The sequence below is a fragment of the Chanodichthys erythropterus genome, chromosome 18 (genome assembly GCF_024489055.1).
Source record: "Chanodichthys erythropterus isolate Z2021 chromosome 18, ASM2448905v1, whole genome shotgun sequence".
In the NCBI taxonomy this organism is placed as follows: Eukaryota; Metazoa; Chordata; class Actinopteri; order Cypriniformes; family Xenocyprididae; genus Chanodichthys; species Chanodichthys erythropterus.
Genome location: NC_090238.1, coordinates 4631704 through 4653907, shown reverse-complemented (window position 1 = coordinate 4653907; position 22204 = coordinate 4631704). Strand labels below are relative to the sequence as shown.

Below are 22204 nucleotides of genomic sequence, written 5' to 3'. Positions count from 1 at the left end.
TGGTTAAATGGCAGATGACGGCGCATCAGGAAGCTGTAAAGGACACCCCGACCAAACATCGTCAGCTACTGTGTCTTCAGTAAGCGCTCTGTGCGAATTGTATGTCTTATTTTGGTGTTGTTTGAACCTTATCCTGAAGAGAACAGGATAAGCAAAGCATAGCTACTTGAGCGCCCCTCAGAGACACTGGGGGTTGAGCAGCACACCCAGCCAAAGTCCTCCCTGGGTGGATGGATCTCTTGAGGAAGGCTTCAGTCTTGATGCCGCAGGGCTCAGGACTTCGAGGGCAGGCCCGTTTGTAGAGAAGTGGCCCACGGAAAGTTTTAGTGTGCCCACTTCTCCTCTGTACTCTCGGGAGGCCGGTCTGCCAACCCCAGCACCTTTGGTGTTTCAGGGCACAGTGGTTTCCAGTGAGTTTTTGGCCCAGTCTCTGCCCCGGAAATGTTGCAGAACTGGGAAGCTCACTCCCTCCAAGGAGGGTGTTGAAGAAACCATTGGGAAGCCGTTTCAGGGCACCAGACATATTACTGATTCCTCTTTCAGACTATCATTCAGCCTAGCCTTGTCTGGGCATTCCTGTACTCAACATTGATGACAACATTTAATATCATTTATTGTAGCCCAGTCTGGGAAGATGGCAGTTCGGCACAGAGGTGCCGAGATTCGCTCACATAGGTGCTTGGGTTTAAGTCTAAACTGCAAGAATAATGTGCTTTCTCCATTACAGAGAACCTATTTCTAGGAATGATACTAGGATGCAGGCACATCTGTCGTATGCTCATATCAAGTCTAATGGCAATCATTTCCAATGTGATTCTTTTGGGCCTTCTAAACATGAGACCATTGCAGTGGTGAATTAAGCCCAAGAAGTTTTCCCTAGGGGCAACCCATTTTGAATCATCAGTGTTACTTACGTGCAGATGCCTTCATACCCTAGAGATGTGGAAGAAGCCTTGGTTCTTGGCCCAGGTTTCTGTGCTGAAGGCCACCTGTCATCTCAAGATGCTAACGACAGATGTTTCCCTCACAGGCTGGGGTGCAGTCCTAGATGGCCACTCGACTCAAGGTCTGTGGAGAAGTCACCATCCTTTGTGGCACTTAAAGTGCTTGAAAATGATGGCTGCATTTCTAGCACTGAGATACTTTCTCTCGGATCTTAAAAGGCTACCATGTCCTTGTCCACACAGACAACACATCAGTAGTCATAAATCACCAGGGGGGTCTATGCCTCTATGCAGACTGGCGCATCAGATACTCCTCTGGGCCCAGGATAAACTACTCTAAATGAGGGCAGTATACATCCCTGGGCACCTGACTCAGGAAGAAGACATCCTCATAGGCAGGAGCTGAGGCCCGGGGAATGGAGACTACATGCAGAAACAATGGAGTTGATTTACTGGAAGTTCAACCAGGGGGAATGGACTCCAGACGGGGTTCCTCAGTCTCCAAGCAAACATCGTCATAAGCAAGTAGATCGTAGAGGCAATTTTTGTGGCTCACAAAGCGTGTGATCTTCCTTCACATTAGTCATCAGAACCCATTTTACTAGGAGAATGGTTTCCTCTAAAATGGGCCCTGCACATTTTGTATGTCTTCCTATGTCTGACACACCCATTTCAGGTCTTGGAGTCTCTACTGATAAGCTCATGAGTTGAATCAGGTGTGATAGATGTGGCAGACATACAAAATGTGCAGGGCTGGTGGTACTCCAGGACAGGTTTGAGAACCTCTGTTCCGAGGGGTTTCCCTTGAAGATGTTTGTGATATGGCAGGCTGGTCCTGTCCTTCATCAGGTTCTATAGCCTGGATATGGAATCTACCACAGGCTCTCAAGTGCTTGTGACTCAAGTTTTGTGCTCATTACAATTCACAACTTTTGGGCAGGCATTTGTTCAGTATGGCGTAGTGAGTATGAACATTCTGACGCAGTGTTGAGTTCCTTCAAAAGTGAACGTCTCGGTTACTTGGTTCCCTGAGAAGGGAATGCCATACTTCCTGCTTGCCTGAGAGCGACTTATTTCACCCACTAGGAAGCTGACAGTGTTTAGTCCGAGTGTCCTTTATAGCTTACAGGTGCACCATGATCTGTCAGATGACTATGTTTCCGAAACTCTGGAATAGCCTTCCTGATAATGTTCGGAGCTCAGACTCGCTCACCCAGTTTAAATCTAGATTAAAGATGCATCTCTTTAGCCATAATGCATTTCATGTCAGATCAATTGCATGTATCTTTGCTTAATGTTATGAACAGCAGCTATGCTAATTATTCCCTATTTGCTTTTCTGTTTAACCTCGGGACACCTGTCATCAGGTTCAGTTTGGATCCAGCCTCTTAAGAAGACCTCAGATGACCAACACTTATGAAGAAACAGCGCCAACTCCTGCAAAGACCTCAGAAGATGCAACATGCACATTCCCAAACTTCTATACATCCTAATTATTGTTGATGTATTTCATTTTTCCAGGAGCTCATTGCTTCTACCTTAAAATTAAATGCTAACAGTGTTTGTAAATTAATTGCACAAATGATTACATTATTTGCTAACTGCATTCTTCTAATATTGTAATTTTGACATGCATTCTTGCTTTGAGTGATTGGAGTGATTTTACACATGCTTCAGATGCAGTCATGAAGGAGCATTTCCATAGTGTCAACATTCTGACAGAGAGTCTCGTTTCCTTCTTAGGGAACCAGGGTTACAGTCGTAACCGAGATGATTCGCCACCCTGCATTACATGACCGTAAAGAATAAAATCACTTCCTTGAAGTGACCATCGCATGTACCCTTTGCTTACAGACTTGTTAAAGGGATTCAGTTGTTCAGTTGCCCCAACAAATGACGTCCCCTTCCCGAAGGGCTCTTCATGTTCCTCTTCTTTATGCAATAACAATGTTTGGAATTTGCCTTTCTGTTTGTCAAGTAACAGAAGTTGAGATAGTCTTTTCTTCCCTACTGCAACATATTTTGAAAGAAACGACTTTTCAAACAAGAAAATTGTCCATGGGGAATTGTTTACTACTGGTCAATCTCCTTTGCACCGGTAAACACGTCATAAAGAGAAGATATGTCACTGCATGAGGGATGGGGAACTTATTTTGACTAAGATTATGAGGCACATGATTTTTTTTTTAAAAGATGATGTGCACAGATAAAACTTAAATACTGCAATATTCCATAAAAAAAAAATATATATATATATATATATATATATATATATATATATATATATATTAGGGCAAATCAAAATCTTACATATATATTAGGGATGTCAAACGATTAATCACGATTAATCGCATACAAAATAAAAGTTTGAGTTTGCCTAATATATGTGGGTGGACTGTGTGTAATTATTATGTATATATTAATACAAACACATCCATGTATATATTTGAGAAATATTTACAAGTATATGTATTTATTTATATTTTTATATAATTTATATTATATATATATATATATATATATATATATATATATATATAAATATATATATATATATATACATACATTTTTTTTGTACATAAATAACATATTTCTCTTAAATATATACATTAATTTGTGTGTATTTATATATACATATTATTTACACACATTACTCACACAAAGATTATGCAAACTCAAACTTTTATTTTGTATGCGATTAATCGCGATTAATCGTTTGACATCCCTAATATATATGTAAGATTTTGATTTGCCCTAATATATATATATATATATATATATATATATATATATATATATATATATATATATATATATATATATATATATAAGATTTTGATTTCATGGTGACTTTAAAAACACCTAAGGTGGACTACTAATTTAAATTAAATTCTGTCTTAACAATACAACAAATATTGTAATTTTTTTAAAGTAAAAGTAATAAAGTAAAAAGTAATTTCCCACCTCCACAAACATTTGATAGCCAGAAGTTTGGTACTTTACAAGGAATCTCCCAAACAAATTCCTTTGACTCATGCATTCCTAATCTGAAAGCTGATGATTAACTGAAAGGTTATATACTATATATAAAAGCAAACTCTGGAGACAGTTTACTAACAGTGGGTCCCGACAGTAGCAGATCTCCATGCTGCTCCTCCTCCGTTCGGCTGAGGGGAGGATCACTCACTGAAATCTGATACATGTGCTTCCTCGTGAGTTTATCCCGATCGCTCAGTCCATGTGAGAGAATCGGCTGGTTCAAATGGAGATATCTCGTGAGCCGTGCTTACTCCTGGATTTCTAGAGGACAGACTGAAAGAATGATCTCATTTCACAGTGCCGATCACACACTGCTGCTTTACGTGCTTCATTACTAATCTCCAGCTCTTGAGAAGGACTGGACTCATATTAAATCAATGGATCCAGTAACGAGGTGGACACCAAAACAGGTTGTTGACTGGATGAGAGGTGAGTTCAAGATGTGTATTTCCTGCATGATATGTATCCTGGTCGTTTCATTTTAAATATAAATGGCCCCTCTCTCTCTCTCTCTCTCTCTAGATAGCCAGTGTAAGAATCTAGTGTGCTTTGTTTACCTGTACTTTCGACGAAACCAAGATTAGTGTGTCAGCAATATTCGAGCAGCAACAAAACAAACTCCTGTGTTTAAAGAAACTATGGTTCTATCGCGTGGCAGAAAACACAATAGGTACATTTATGAAAATAACATCCCGTTTTTTATTGTTATGCACGCATGTTATACAGGAGTATTTTACTCCCACAGTTCTTATTATTGTTTTACACAGATTTATCAAACCGTTGATCGTTTTTCACTTGCAGAAGATGATTATACCCTACCAATTGTGTCAATGATTGACACACAAAAGCCCATTTTCAGTGTTGAGAACTTGTTGTGTAGCTGTGGATTACAGACGAATTAAAAGTGAGTGCCAGTCAAATCTGATCGGTCATGTGTGAATTCGAGTCGTGGTGTTTCACCATACAATCAGGAAAGATTAATAGTCATAATAATGTAAGATTCAAATGTGAATTGGGCCACCTGTCCTTGCATGAATTGGAGTAAAAATCCACTTATTATTATTATAAATTGTTTGTGTCTGTTAAGGTCACTTTGGAATCTGACAGTTGATGTGACATCTTGTTTGCACTGCCCCTCCATGAAAAAAAAGATATTAAAATATTTAAGTATAGCCTATCTGGAGTTTCATGGTAAATAAAAATGTATAATTGTATTATGAGCTACCAGCTTTCTTAATATGTCTAAAATTTTAATCGTAATTTTGAGAGAAATATGTGACTCTCTCAATTCATAACTAGTTCTGCTAATGTTTTGGTGAATTGGTGACAAACTTATTTGTATGTTGTTTTCATGCAGTAAAAATGTTTTTTTACTATTCAAATTGCACTGAATGCAATACATAATTACCAACTCATAAGAATTTTCTCATGAGATCGGGTTGGAAATATGGAAATATAGCCACCTCTAGCCATCCCATGTTTTTAATATCTCAATAAAATCTCTCAAATGAATATTAACAATCATTATTTTATTGAACTCAAATGCGTGTGGCATTATATCAGTGGGTTTTACGGTCTTAAAAGGTTGACACATGCTCTAGATGTGATTCATAGGAGGGACAATGTAGTTGGTTAAGTGGTTCACTTATCCCTAAAGTTTTCTTAAATTTTTTTTTTTTTTCTTGCACATCTCTTGAAATTTACTAAAAAATATATGTTTTTACCTCTCAAACTACTCAAAAACAATCATACTGCTTTACTTTATCATTAATATTACTGTCCTGCTTATACTTAATTTGATGGACACAAGTTAATGTGTCCGTTACAGTGCACTATTGACTCAGTAGGATATCCTGGAGTTATAACTTGCTTAGGGGCACAATGGTGACAGTTAATTGATCAACCGTCGCAGGGTTTGAACCAACAACATTTGGTAACCAACCTGGATGTTTAGACTAGACTGCTATGCCACATGACTCTAAATGAAATTTAAATACACTTTGAGCACTATGTTAGTGTAAACTGTACTACTACATTGCAAACATAGAACAGAAACAAACAGAACAACAAAGAGCATCAGTTCATCAGATGAATAAAATGCCCGAAGGCTTTAAAGGTTTGTAGTGGTTCATGTTGGGCTCTTTTTTTCTCAGCGCTGCTTCATTTATTAATTAGTGGATTTCTTTATGCTCACGAGAGTCAGAGTTTTTTCATGGAAAAGTAGCCTACCTGCCAGATGTGTTATGCCAATATCCGCTTTAGATCTGTATCACTTTTTATTTATTTCTTCTGGAGCAAACATGCGTGAACAGACAGTAAAAGTTGAATGCCAATTCTTTAAACCTTTTGCTGGTTTGGAGTATATGTTCATGGAATGCTCTGCAGAAACTGCAGTGAATAATTTCACACTTACGAATTGAGTTTCATTCCTCCCCTTCTACTCCCACACATGTTGAGGGACAGCTGGGTGCCTTACATTCTTTTTCAAATCTTCAGAAGCATCCAAAATGATGATTGAGTTACAAAACATCTAAATGACGTAAAAGTACCATAAAATTGTAATCCACAAGTAGTCCACTCTTCATGAGCACTATATATGTGTGAGGAACAGACTAAAGACTAAAGTCATTGATCACTCATTACCTGAGCTGTTAACTGTTCCAGTACTCAATTTGAAAACCTGATCCATTTTTTGATTAGTGAATGAGTTTCAGTAATATTTTTTTGTAATCCGGTTTAGCTAATTCATTGCAATGGTTCTACTCAGAGCAATTAATCTACAAATTGGGCATCTCTGCTTTTCTTGCAAACGTTTATAAATGCAAAAAGTGGATGTCAATATTGTAATTCATGTAATATTTAAGGCTTTGAGTTGCATTGACTTGTTTTATTCTGTTTTTGCCTCATTGTTGAAGACTGAAAGGTCTAAACCCCATTAATTTAATTGCATGAAAAAAAAAAAAAACTATCCATTAGTGTGTTCTTTTGTTCTACAGATGCGAGAAATTGGTGAGGTTTTGACATGATGTGGGTGTGTAAATGATAAAAGAATTTTCATTTTTAGGAACTAGTCCTTACTAGACATTCAAGGATAAGGTCTACACTGATTTTGACCATTACCCAATATGGTGATTATTGTAAAGACTAATTATATTAAATTATCCAATTACTGAAACTGTGCATTGTGGATATAGATGGTTCTTTATAAAGTGTGTACTTTTTGTTGCTAGCAGCACCAAATGGAGTTGCAAAAATAGTTTTCTCAAAAGTAGTTTTCCCAAACCCTCCCCAGTTTCAAACAGAATTCTTGGGCCCACTTTATATTAAGTGTAACATTTAAATTAATTATTTGACTTATTAGACTTATTGAATTATTAGAATTATTCGATTTTAATTTAAATTACACTTAATTTGCACATATACCTGCATATAATTACACTGTTGACCCTTTCCTCAACCAATGCTTCAACCTAACTCTACCACCAAACCTGTCCCTAACCCTGCAATGATGCTAAATGTTAAAAGTAAAAAACTGTTTTAAAAGCAGAAATGCAATCATGTGACTGCAGAAAGTTCTTAAAATTTCTGAACCATACGTCTGTGTTGCGTGTTGTTGTTTTTATGGATATCATTAATGAAGGGGAACTTCTAACAATGATCTCATTGTTGAAAAAGCCTTCTGTGTGGTGCAATTTAGTGGATTTCCAAGGCTTGACATCTAATAGATGTGTCAGTCCTAGTTTGTTAACAGTTAAGAGACCTCCATCAACCTGGGCATGGTTGAAATTGTTAATATTTTCTTTGCTGTAAGTATGATTACTTGCTTTCAAAGACTACACAGTTACCATGCTGACTTCAACACTCTACAGTGACTATTTCAAATATCACCAGATCTGTAAGCTTGAATGATAAGAATATATTAGTGATGAGGAACCAATGAACCAACCAGTATACCTTTTCCATAGGTACTGTTAATTATATTAATGCTTTAATCCAGTGGTTTCCATCCACGTAACCACAACACCATATGTCAACCCTTAGATCTTGATATCGCCATATGGCGTCTTCATGAGATTCTCATAAATATTTAATGGAGACTCTCTGTTGAAGTTTAAATGGAAGAGGTGCCTGGTATTTCCTGTTCTCTTCTTTAATTTTATGGGGCTGCATTTTTGGAGCGTGCAGTATAGAAGTGTTTTGTTTTTCTTAAAGACAATGCAAATACAATACAAAATTGTATGCTGTTGATCTTTTCTGAGATGCTTCCACAAAAGACATTTGATCCCTCTTTGACAATCCGTTGATGTTTGCATGAATCCATGCTCCATTTAAAACGGCACTGAGGTGACAAGGCGTGATCCTGCTGGCTTTTGCATTCAGAACTGAACAACCCAATGCAAATCTCCCAGATCACAGTAGCTTAGTAGTGCCAGAATAAGAGCAGTGATCTCTACAAACACGTAGCTTAACTCAACGTGGGAAATGCAACCTCAGGTAGCACATCACGCACAGTTCACTGCCTCACCATGAGTGCCTAGCCAGGCAGAAAGTTGGACGGGACACTATGGGCACGTTGCTGCAAAAAGCCTAATCCTCAGGATCAAATGGAATGCCTATTAAACACACAAGTTCACCAATGAAAGGCACAGAAATGAGCTCTGGGCAAAGTTAGATTTTGATGACCATCTTATGTTCTTGGTGTTCATGTAAATTTCATACAATTGCAGAAGCTTGAGGTTATCTTTAAAGGGTGGTTCACCCAAAAATGAAAATTGTTTCATCAATTATTCTCCCTCATGTCATTCCAAATCCTTTTGACTTTTGTTCATCTTTGAAACACAAATTAGTTAGTCCATTCTACCAAAAAAGAATCCATGTGAATTGAGCAGTTTAATCCAAGTCTTCTGACAAGACAAAGTTGCTTTGCATGAAAAACGTATTTCATTTAGAATTTCGTATCAACATTGATCATTGCACTATTAATATGATAAAAGAAGCTCAACCCCACTTGCTTGACTTGAATCTTTTTCATACACAGTAATGATTACAGGGTCAGATTATGGATTAATAAACACTTGTTTTCATGTCTTCTTGCACAATACTATGTTATGATCTCAAAACACTTTTTAGGAAAGTGCATGATTTGTAAACAAATACATTTTGGACTTTGCATTGCTTTACCAGCTCTATATGTTTCACTTTTCTGCTGGTGTGGAATTATACTTAGGAAGCCTTGGGTATGTGAAACATGACTCACAATAAAAGAGCTCAAAGATGAGAGATCAAAAACAAGCTAAAACTGCATGATTATGATTGTGTTTTATGTTACATTCGCTTTTGTTAACACTGTCGGGTAGGTTCAGGTGTAGTGTTGGTGGTACGTTATTTTAGAACATAATGGAGCATTAAGTTTACCGCCAATCACGGGATGTTTCAAATCAGAACTGCGCGATATGTATAAAACCAACGTAATAAAAAGGTACCATATTCATGTTCATCTACATGTGCATGTTCATCTACAGCACTTTGCTACCCATTGTGTTTTTTTGAAAGTGCTCTAGAACTGAAGTTGAGTTGAATCTGTTTCGGAAAAATGCTGGACGCGCTTTTAGCGCCACTCAGTGGACATTTCACATTCAGTGTAAAAAAAAAAAAACGGAGATATAATTAATTTTGTTTTATTTATTGTTTTATTTATACGTTTTATTGTTAACAATGAGTTTAAACTGCTTTTGTCATTTTTTACAAGATGGACAAAATTTGTCACCAAAAAAGTCATTCGGTTTGACTGAATGACACTTTTGGGTATACCGAATGATGATATTTTCAAACAGTGCTAACAGGCTGATATCTAGACAATCAAACATTTTATATTAAGTACAAGGTTTTAAAATATTACAACATTTTCCATGTTTTATAGCGGTTGTACCGAATGACCTGATGTTTCGGGACATGCGTATGAACAAGTGAAAACATGAATTTTTCAAATAGTTAAGAGAGAGTTAGTTAATTTGCTTCATGACTATGTGGTCCTTCGCAGGTGTCTGAATGATGTCACATCCTGTCACATGATATTGACCGCATGACTTGATCCAAAATGGTCCCTTTATATTGGTTGCTCCGATTGACATCAATGAAATAAATTTTTCCGGACATTCTTTCTCATAACAAAGCAACTACTTCTACACATAATTTTAATACCATGTTGCACTATGTTGATATATGATGTCATAAAATCATGCCAGAATAAAATATATATACATTGATTACATTTTATGGAATTTTAATCACAAATGAAATAGCTGTATTTGCCTTTGTACGGTTAAACCGAATTACCTTTTGACACTGCAAAATCTTTAAAATACCTTTTTATATGTAACAAAATATAAATAAAACCTTTTGGATTCAATAAAATAGATCTAGTTGTACTACCTTACATACTTTGGATGTCATAGCTTTGTTTTTATTATTATTAAAAAAAATTACCCGTCATGTCATTGACCCATATAGTATATCGGGGCTTAGTAGTTACGCTTTTCCTCAGCAAGTCACGCAATTTGTGGTATCATTCATGTCTGTAGCACAAATAGTATGAGCAATAGAAATGGAATTAAAAAGTGTATGTTCATAAATATTAAATCAATATATTATAACAATTATACTTAAATCTGAGAACAGTTAAAAAAAAAAAAAAAAGTTCAGTTGACTGTGCTGGAGATTTACAGTGCTTATGTTCCTCTGGTGTGTTTCCACTACTTGCAAAAACACAAAAGAATAGGGCCTCCCATTGCACGGTGTAAAGGTCACATTATAATACCCCTCATCCAGCACCTGCAAATGGGTAAACAGAGGAAGGGTGTTACTGTGCATGCACAGACAAAGAGCCTTAACTATATCAGGGCATCATGGGAAATCCTGCTCTCGCCTTCATGTGGCCACTGCTGTAAAAACAGACCTTAATTTATAGGATCTTTTTTTATTGCATGCCTGCATATAATCATTCGAACGCCTGTATTCTGACAAGGTTAAAATTAATTTGCTTTTTATTTAAACAACTTTTATTAAGGAAAAATCAACGTACATATTGCAGAAAGACCAGTCCAATATGTCATATTCATAAATGCATGTACATGCTTGACATCGGTCTCCTGTGAGTGGTTTGTGTTTTTGTGTGAGATCGGAGAGTAACAGCATCACAGGGTTTAGTCAGCCATGCTGTCAATGACTGAGAACAGCTTGGTGGATATGACTCATCTAAAGCAACAACTTTCACACACTTTGAAAGACACCAGCTATAATATCCTTTGTCCATTCTCTCATTATTCATTCAGGATCTATTCAGACCATATTGATTTACTGTATTTTCATACTTAAGTATAAGGAGTTAACTTTCATAACTTCACTGAAATTGAATATGTCCCTAGAGTGCTTCATTTATGCAATACAATTGATCAGTAAATGAAGACATTTTTCCTTTGTTACACTCTAGTGTTTAAAGTAGGGTGACTAGATTTCTCATGGGATGGATGGGAAACACAAGGAAGAAGGAAGAAATGCAGGACAAAACATGATTTTTTCATAATAAGTTGGGACACTAAGAATAGAGCTAAAATATTGGACTGTCCCAGGGAAAAACGGGATGTCTGGTCACCCTAGTCTAAAGTCCATTTTTCATGGGAGAGAGCTAAAATAACAGACATAGCAGATCACAGTATTCCTCATTTAAAGGGGACATCGGATGCAAAATTCACTTAAATGTGTTTTTGCAGTGTGTCTACACCGGGTGTGTCTCATACGTTCTGAAAAGTGAAGCCATGGGCTCTTTGATCGCCCCCTGGAGGCTGGATGCAGTACAGGTCATAAACCCCGCCCTCTCAATGCAGTCGAATGAGACTTCAGTGAAAATTTAAAAATAAATTCTGCTTCAAATAAAACTTTCTGAAAGATGGTTTTGGCCATTTAAGGTAGTTGTTATCACACTGATATATATTCAATTGTTCGTTTTTGTGATGATTTAGATTTTAGCTAGCAATTTGATTCTATAAAAACGGGGCGTGTCGTCATGATTCGAAGTTGATTGACAGGTTGTCTGAGGACTGTCGGAGCTTCGAGGGGAGATTGAAGATGTATTAACTAACTGTTAATTTTCGATTTCTTTGTCATTAACACCAACAAAATGAGTTGTTCAGCAGTAAACTGTACTAACCGACCTACAGGATCTGACGGATCACTGAACTTTTTTTCTGTAACATCAAATGTGGGCGTTATAAGCTAATTAATAAATGTTATTAGTTAAGATAACACACCTAATGTTAACCATGTCGGGAAAAAGCAGGTGATCGTTATCTGGCAGTTACTTATTATTTTTATGGGTATAAAATAATAATTAGCAGGACAAAACTAATGATAGCTTACTCTAATTACAGCAGTCGATCTCCTGTAACGTTAGTTGAACTTGATTTAAAATGGCAGGACCGTTTCTGACGATTTAGAGTTGTTTGTAGTGGCATATTATATTGATTTTATCTACTGAATTTGCTGTTTCAAAAATATTATTGCTCTAGAAACAGAATAGCCTATTATTTTATAGGTAGACTTTTAAATGGTGTATAATTTTTATAGTCTATTTAAAATACTAGAATGATGACGCAGTCGTCTGGGCGGAAGTTTGATATCGCGACTCCGCCTCCGGCTCAACTGACGATTCCTTCTGCGCATGCCCAGGCTCCAAACTTTTTTTTTTTGACGTATTGCGTAACGTGTCAGCGCCTATTCATCAGCCCATTTTGGCTTCAGTTCAATACAATGGAAGGAAGCGACGTCGCGTCGTCCATCTTTTTTTACAGTCTATGGTCTACACAACCACCCTATAATGATAAAAAACCCACCCAGTGCTTTTTTTTTAAATCCCCACAAATCATAAGCACTTTGTCAGATTCTTGGCAAAGTGACGTAAATTTGCACAGGCCCCTCCCACGAATCCTGCCAGACACTGCCGTTTTAGCATAGACCCGCCCTGAGTGAGCTGTAAACAGTCCGCCATTGTTTCGACGCCGCACAGGTGTAGACAAGAATTTCTCCAAAGCAGCTGAGGCGTTTTGTTATTGGATATAAGAATAAACATAGCAGTCGTCCTTTACTCTTGACATCTGAGCCGCTGGAGATGCAGTGGATTGATTTTATTTTTGAAGGAAATGCGCCCCCGGATCTACACATGCGTTTATATCGGCGCTAAAAAGGTACCTCCAGAAGACTTGAGTAACCTTTATAGGTTTTTTTAATGAATCTTTGCAAATCGCCTTCCTAATGTGCTAGTTAGCAAGTTCCACGACGAATAAAAGCCAACAAACACATCTGTTGGAGTTTGATGGATCAGGATGCAGCCTCCGAAATGAGACGCAGCTAGTGTGATAGCCCTGTCGCCGTCTGTTGCCGCTGGTCGGAGTTTGTTTTTACCCGACTGAACATGTTTAATCCATGTTTGTTGGGTCAGGGAATGTCTGAGCAGTGTGGTATGATTTTCCAGCAAATGACAACAAACTGACGTAATCTGACCTGGCGACGAATCCTTGCCATGACGATGAGGAAATTCCTTGCAATGACTACTATTTGGTCGCGCCGGCGCGTCACACACACACAACAGAGCAATACAAACGTGACATCGCTGCTTGTTCATTATCAAAATAATACAGTCGAATAAACATATGTCGTCATTTCTATTTAGAACCTTTTCACTGTAATTCTTATCTGCACATTTATAATGAACAATGCAATAATAAAGTGATTTAGTGATCGACCGATATATCTGTTTACCGATATTTTTCCAGATATTTAAGCATTTTTCCATAATCGGGTATCGGTTTTGTAATATCGGATTCGCCGATTTTACGGCGCCATCTTGTGGCCGTTTTGAGATTTCCGCCATTGCAGCCCGGGAGTCTGAGGAGATCAGTCAACAACAACTCAGTGCACAGGTAAAGTATATGTTGTACTTGGTTTACTTTAATTAATCAACTTTATTTAACATAACAGATATGCACAAATGAGATCTGAGACATAAATTCCTGATATAGTTAATTTATGCAGCATGTTTCTAAACAATTGAGACGAACTCATTGAGTCACGTAGTGTAATTCGTCATGTCCTGCCCCAATAAAGACGTAACTTTACATTAATTAAATAAAACAGAAATGAATGAGAGCATGTTGAAAATAAAAGCACTGAATTTAATTCTCTATCTGTTGTATTTGCTCACCATTAGTCTAGAAGAAAAAATTCGTTCATATTGCTTAGCAACTGACGGATGATCAGGAGGCTTAAGCATGGCCACTGAATGAAACTTTTGACAAGATTATCTTGTTTAAACACCCTAGATTATATTATCATTTACTACATAATTTTTTCGCTAATACACATATAAATATAGCCTACCGCTTTGTGAAAATTAATTATTTATTATCTACATGCGCGATCGCGGTTGATTAAGTTATAGTCAAACAGCACTTTGTCAGTTGGCATTTCATGATTTAACGTTAGATTAAATTTAGATCATAAAATGCCAACTGACAAGTGCTGTTTAACTTTATATAGTCTCGGAAAAAAAAGTTCGTTCATATTGCTCAGCACCTGAATGGGTTGATGATCAGGAAGCCTCAAGCACGGCCACGGCATGAAATTGTTGACAAGATTATCTCGTTTAAACACCCTAGATTATATAATCAATTGATTTACTACATAAACATTATTTAGTTAATTGCGCTTTAATTTTTTGGACTCAGACCCCTCTATTTATTTTTGTATAAATATAAAGTTTTTTTTTTTTGTATGCAAGGAGGGAGTGATTGTTATAAATAAAATGGTTTGTTCAGCTCATTTGTGTTGTAATAATTGTCAAAAACAGAAGTATAACAGTAAATAAATATCGGTTCTGCATATCGGTTATCGGGTACATAAACATGCAAATAATCGGTATCGGAATCGGTTATAAAAAATCAATATCGGTCGATCACTAATTGTCTTATTACAAACTGTACATTTTATGTAAAGATGATATGGTAACACTACAAAAGGTGTTAGTTAAGGATTAACAAGTATTTTCAAATGTATTTTAATCGTTTTTGAGCATTTATAACTGCATAAATAAGAATGGTGAGTTCAATGCAATACCTGCCAAATAGTGTTTACAGCCCGCCCACGGAAGATAGGGGTGGGGTGAACAGTAGCTCATTATCATTTAAAGGGTCATGCACCGAAACGGCTTGCTGTGAACAGCTCTATTTTTGACAAGGTAAAAAGGGTGGTTTTTTTTTTTTACACGACCATTAAGAAATTTTAATCAAAGTATGTTATAGACTTTTCATGAAGATCCTAAAGAATCATACTAACTTGTGGAAAATTGGCATCCGATGTCCCCTTTAAATTATTCCTGCCCAAGGAAGCAGAATAAATATGCAGAATTAAGGGGCGGGGCAGTTACTTGAAACCAAGCGGCAACCTTCCCCAGTTTCACTTGAAGCCAATACAGAATCGACTTAAACTGCAATTCATCAACTGGCCGCTAGGGACAGGCTCCAAAAGAGAGCAGAATCTCATTGAGTCCCATGTTAAAATGCCCAACTTTACAGCAGAAAAAAAACATGTTTACAGCCTGGTACAAATTGTGGTTTAGGTCTATACTGCTAATTTTGCCCTTCATGACAACTCTGATGGGGGTGAATTTTTTTTATAACTCATCCGTTTAAATTATATTAAGCCTCTGTATAATTAAGGGTGTGGTCACTTGAGTGACAGGTGGATTGCCACTGCTCAGCTCATTCCAGCCACTGAATTTGGCATCACTGCTGTATTTGTGCTTTTTCTGGTTTATTTTATACAATTATCAAATAGTATGGCTTGCTGTGTAGAGATAGGGTCGAGACAGATGTACGTTTGTGTACATGTGGACACATGCGGAAGATAAACAGAAAACGTGTTGTTGGATCGTCTTGGCATTGGCTAAAAGATTTGTCCGTCAGATTTACTACAACGACAATGGCTGGAGAATATGCCTCTCAAGACACCACAAAATCCAACAGCACTGCTTGGATATTATAACTAAAACTACTGCACTATTTTGAAAAATTATACTTTCATCATTTGTTTGTCAGAATCTAATGTTTATGATCGTATACAGTTTTACAAAATAAACGCTGCTCAGGTTGTATAATTTCTTGAAGAACGATGATTTTGTGTGTTATCATTTGCACCCAACACAAATTACTGTTGCTGGAGCATCGATATCGTAAAACAGATACCGTAGATTGACAGTAAAACTTTCAAATAATATAACTTGTTATCTTTATTAATATTTTAGATGGTATCTAAGATAGACACCTCAGTTCCAACCACGTCCCGCCTCTTTTCCCATTTTCAGTTATCCGGGAGTGACGCGCTGCCAAGATAGCGACGGCCCACTGTAGGCTTCAAAAATGCTCTTCAGAAACTTACGGGTTACGTCACGGACACTACATCCATATTTTTATTTACAGTCTATGGTTGAAACTTGCAGTTACGGTAAGGGCTGTGACATTTCCCAAACAAGCTCGAAGCGCTTGGCCAATCACAACACACTGATCTAGGTGACCAATCAGAGCGCATTGAGCTTTTCAGAAGGAGGGGCTCCATAAAGTCCGAAATTAAACAGAGCGTTACTGACAGACTGGGAAGACAGCTGCTGCAACAATGTAAAATATGTGAAAAATAGTGAGGTTTTTTTTTTTTTTTTTACATTCAAGCATGAAAACCAATTCTAGTTTGCAGTTTGCTGAAGGTCAACAAATGGACTGTGGTCACAATGCACATTCAGTTATGACATGTCCCATCCTGGTATCTTGGGCAGATAGTAGCAAAGGTGACAGGCTTTACTTTTTAGCTGGTTATGACATGAGCTGAGAGATTGAACAGACAGGGATGATAACAAGTCTCATGAAAAAATGTGTAATGTGTTATACTTCCTGTCTTTCTGTCCTAATTGTGTTGTTGTTGTTGTTGTTTTGTGATAATTAACAATCTGACAATCTATTTTCATTTTTTTTTTTTTTTTTTTTTTTATTAATTTTCAACCCATATTACATTGAATATCATTTAACATTTTCATTGTTGTTATTAAAGGCATAAAAAAATTATGTGGAGTGGAGTCACCAAATAGTAGGCTGTAAGATTTACACATATTACTGTTGATTCATTATTTTTCTTTCCTTATGGAACTAAAAATGAATCAAACAGTGTGCCTCTGGTTGGAAATCACTGCAGACAATTCACAGTTTTTACGCAGAACAAAATTACTAGGGGTATGCACGAGATCTTGCAAGATTAAAATATGACAAGATTTTTGGTTGAGGTGACAAAGTGTGAGCGTGAAATTAGGATAAAATATGCCACCGCTATGTTTACATTACTCCTCCACTATGATTTTGCTTTTTATAGAAATAAAACTAATTTAATTCAGTTTGATAATGGTCGCTTCAGTCCCATCCAGATTGTCCATAATAAGCAGCAGAGTCATGCATAGTGCAGCAGGAATCAGAGTTCATAGATCACGTGAGTGGTGTGATGACTGACAAGACCATGGCGAAGGATTCGTTGCATAACAGAGCCTAAAAGCATCTAAAAGAGTGTAAACAGAGCCTAACATCTTATCTTGTAGAATGCATGCTCAGCATTTGGTTTCTATTTGCACTTTGAATATTGATCAAGTATTTTGATTATGGTTGCACACTTGCACTTATTGTTTGCACTTAATAAGACTAAGAGAAGCCTGTATTATTATTTTTTATTAAAAGTGTTTTTATTTCTATGATCATTTTGTGGAAAGGAGTTCAAAAGTTGTAGAAGCTCATAAATCATGTACAGATCTGAAGAGACTCATGAAACCATACAAGAGAGAAGCCGGTCAGTTGAGTTTGTAGCAAAACCTTTTACAGTACTTGAGTATTGTTGTCTTGTATTGCATATGATAATTCATACTCAGAAAGAAGAACTGAAATGACATTCATTACAAGATTATCAGTTAAAACATTTCAAATGCACTTGCAGACTATTTTTGTAGTCATGTATTTTGTCATTCAGGATTTCTTTAAAATACTGTGTAAAAGTCTTGTCTCGTCTCGTCTCGTGAACTCAATCTTGTGTCTCGTCTCGTGAGCTAATTGTCTCGTCACACCCCGAAAAATTACCCATTAAGTGTGGTGCATTTTTCTCGTTCATAGATTTGTTTTCATCAGTTATTGACATTACCGAGCTACCTGTACAACTCTTGTTTTGGTTTTGTGGTAGTAACACTCATTTTGGAGTAGTTTTTCTGTAATTGTAATGACACACTAAGTAATTTTGTTTAAATACAATGACTAAACAGAAGTGCAGAGCATAATGTTGTTGCCTGTGGATAAGCACAAAGAAATTGGAGTATTCTTTTAAAGGTGCCCTCGAATTGAAAATTGAATTTACCTCGGCATAGTTGAATAACAAGAGTTCAGTACATGGAAAAGAAATACAGTGAGTCTCAAACTCCATTGTTTCCTCCTTCTTATATTAAACTCATTTGTTTAAAAGACCTCCGAAGAACAGGCAAATCTCAACATAACACCGACTGTTACGTAACAGTCGGGATCATTAATATGTACGCCCCCAATATTTGCATATGCCAGCTCATGTTCAAGGTTTTAGACAAGCCAGTATTGACTTCTGGATGTGCACAGTTGAATCATCAGACTAGGTAAGCAAGCAAGAACGACAGCGAAAAATGGCAGATGGAGCAATAATAACTGACATGATCATTGATTTTGAGGGTTATATTAGCTGTGTAAACTTTGCTTATGCAATGATAGAGTCGAGAGCTCTGAGGGGGCGGAGAGCGCAAGCAATTAAAGGGGCTGCAGCCTGAATCGGCGCATTTCTAATTATGCCCCAAAATAGGCTGTTAAAAAAATTATTAAAAAAAAATCTATGGGGTATTTTGAGCTGAAACTTCACAGACACACTCAGGGGACACCTTAGACTTGTATTACATCTTGTAAAAAAACGTTCGATGGCACCTTTAATATTCATTACTGTGTCTTGGCCTTTCAGCAGGAAGATCCACAACACATTCCCTCTCCTCAGAGGAAAGGTTTATGTTCTCTCTATATTGGGTCTGTTTGCAACATGCAAGTTAAAATATGATGCAGGAATTTCATAATTGTGATCTTTTCCATTGGTGCATTGCATGTTTTATGCTAAAATAAGGGTGTGACAAAGTAGTTGTTAAGATATGGGAAGGTTTGTCCCTGTAATTATGGTTTGGCAGAAGGCGATGTGGCAAAGTTTGGTAAGGGTAGACCCAATCACACATTCCTTTTTGTTTTCAAAGCTACTTCTGATCACAGGTCTCTCAGACTGACTTTCATCCCTTAGTGTCTGCACTGTTCAGCCACAACAATTACTGTATAAGGAGTTAATGAGGAGATTTTGGCAAGTGTGTGATCACTAAGCGGCTCTTACAGGCCTGTCTATGAATGGCTGGCAGGCAGAAACCCAGTTTCTGTGTGCAGACAAGTGGAATGTGTGAAACCACCTGCATTGTATTATGTAAATTCAAATTCATATAAAGAAGTGATGAAATGAAATCAGGAATTGCTGTTCTCAAAATGGAAGTGAAGTAGGGAAGTTCTGCAAGTCACCTTAAGCACCTTTTAGTATTGTTTTTGATGTGCGTGGTTAGCGTATAGACATACAGTCCAATGCAAAGCCTTTTGAAGAATACTTCATTTGAACTCATGCTCATGCACAGGCGGTCGACGCATGCCCACTAAAAAGTTTTATCTTTGTTCAGTGTCTGTGCTATTTCTCTTCAGAAGTTATGACCGATAAAATGTCTTTGTACTTTTTTTGAAGTAGAGTTGCAGGATTCTCTCTGCATAAATTGTTTTTGTCTTCTTTTCCGTTTCTTCTTTGACTGTGAACCAGTGGCTGGGACTGGGGGCAAATAATACTAGAAACATTCACAAGCACAGTGCACAGACTGGTGTAGCCCCAAAATATACTTCATTTTTGATGCAAATGCTTGGCATCCGGAGTGTACAGCTGAACACATGGTCTTGTAAAGTGTATTCTGTTTTGGTGCACGAACATGGGCACTTGAAAGTTTCATCCTTGTTTAGTGTCTGGGATTTTTCTCTCCAGAAGTTATGACCGATAAGAATGTCTTTGGACTCTTTTAAAGTAGTTGTGAGAATCTCTTAACCCTATAATACAACCGTTCTTCAGCGGGGCATCTATTGTTGTTGCGTCCAGAGTAGGGCTGGATGATTTATTGCAAATTTATCGCACACGGGCTGCGATTATTTCATGCGTAGTAGGGCTGGGCGATATATCGCATGCGATTCTCACGCGCATTTCGTCAGTAAAGCCGGTTCCCTGATTACCGCGAAATCGCCATCACCTGCTTTCAAATGTAGCGGCATTTAATAGACAGAGCCATAGATCACTGACAAGCTATGCAATATCACGTTCATTATAGCAGATGAATCACCTTTGATAATGAACGCGATATTGCGTAGCTTGTCAGTGATCTACGGTTATGTCTAATAAATGCCGCTCCATTTGAAAGCAGGTAATGGCAATTTCGCGATAATCAGGGAACCGTCTTTACTGACGAAATGCGTGTGACAATCGCATGTGACAATCGCATGTGATATATATCGCCCAGCCCTAATGCATGGCTTGTCAGAGTTGTACGGCTCTGTGATCAGTAGTAAATGCTTCTCCATCTGAAAGCCAGAGGGCGCTCTTGGGCAGAAACTGCAAATGTGCCTTGCTGCCGAAGTAGAACACACGTCATTCCAGGAAATCCTGTACAATCGCTGTAGCTGAATAAACAGAAGATTGAAACGTTTTGATTGATTTAAACATGATTAATAAACACACGACTGCCATATTCTGTGTAAGAAGCCACTTCATCTGACAGAAGGATGCTCAACTGTTGTTATGAAGTGAGTTTGGAGTAAAACATATTAATAAATGTTTTCTTTTGTTGGACATGATGTTAATAAATGCTTCTCATGTCTGGAAAGATGTTTGTCGCGTGTTGTTTTTTCAAATGCACATTATAAGCGATTCAAACTTTCAGATGGATTAGCATTTGGAGCCATAATTCATTGACAGGCCAAGCATAAAAAAATAATTGCAGCTAAATCAGACAAATCATTTAAGCGTGATTTCAATGGGTTTTTTTTTTTCAAATTGTACGATTAATCGTGCTGCCCTAGTCCAGAGTAGATTGTTGTTATTCCATTTCTTATTTAGTTTTTTTTTTTTGACTATGAAACAACAGGCCAAGACAGGGTTGCCACCTTGTGGACCTTGTTGGATTAGAGCAAAATAATTCAAGGCACATGGTTGAATTGTAGTAGTGTTGTCAAAAGTACCAACTTCGGTACGAAGTCGGAATTGAAATTTTAAAAATGTGCCGATACCAGCATTTCATTCATTTACTGTTGAGCGGATTCTTAAACAATTCTGATTGGCCATTGTGTTCACATGCTCAACATGTGCTCAACATGTATGTCTCTGATTGGCCATTGTGTTCATGCACTCTACATATATGTCTATGATTGGCTACAATTATCAACGCTTCAAAAACATGTTGTAAATAGACAACTTTGATACTGTTTACAGAGCGCTTAAACAGTTACACATGAAGCATTTTCAAACCAGGTGTCTTATCAGGGGATCCGTCTATCCATCTATATATTAGGGATCCACTGATAAACGCCTGCTTTCAAATGCTCCCGTGTGTATCTGTGTAAGTGCTCATTCCAGAGCATCAAAGTTGTCTATTTACAACATGTTTGATCATTCTAGCCAATCACAGACATATCTGTTGGATGTGTGAACACAATGGCCAATCAGAGGTGTTTAAGAATCCGTTTAACAGCACGCTGGAAAGTGAGGTTCTATTTCCAAGCCAGGCTCATTGAAAAGAAAAAAAAAAAAAAATGTTCCTGTGGCAACATTTCTACAAAATAAAATTTGCTGCTTGCACATTCTGCAATACTTTCAGAGAGAAATGTCCAGTTAGTGGCACTAAAAGTGCATTCTGTTAATACATCTGGCACATAAATCTGGCAGTGTTTTATCAGAAATAAAATGTCCGGTGAGTGGGGCTGAAATGTTCATTCTCTATTTGAAAATGATGTACCAGTACC

General features: G+C 37.3%; 1 protein-coding gene across 1 annotated transcript in view; it reads left to right on the top strand.

Moving 5' to 3' along the window:
• Positions 1–4077: 4077 nt before the first annotated feature.
• LOC137006190 (connector enhancer of kinase suppressor of ras 3-like) overlaps positions 4078–22204 on the top strand; it is a 65117-nt gene continuing 46990 nt past the window's right edge. The window contains exon 1 of the mRNA XM_067366762.1: positions 4078–4412. Coding sequence (XP_067222863.1) covers positions 4361–4412 — 52 coding nt within the window. The 5' untranslated portion in view covers positions 4078–4360. The remainder of the gene's footprint in view (positions 4413–22204) is intronic.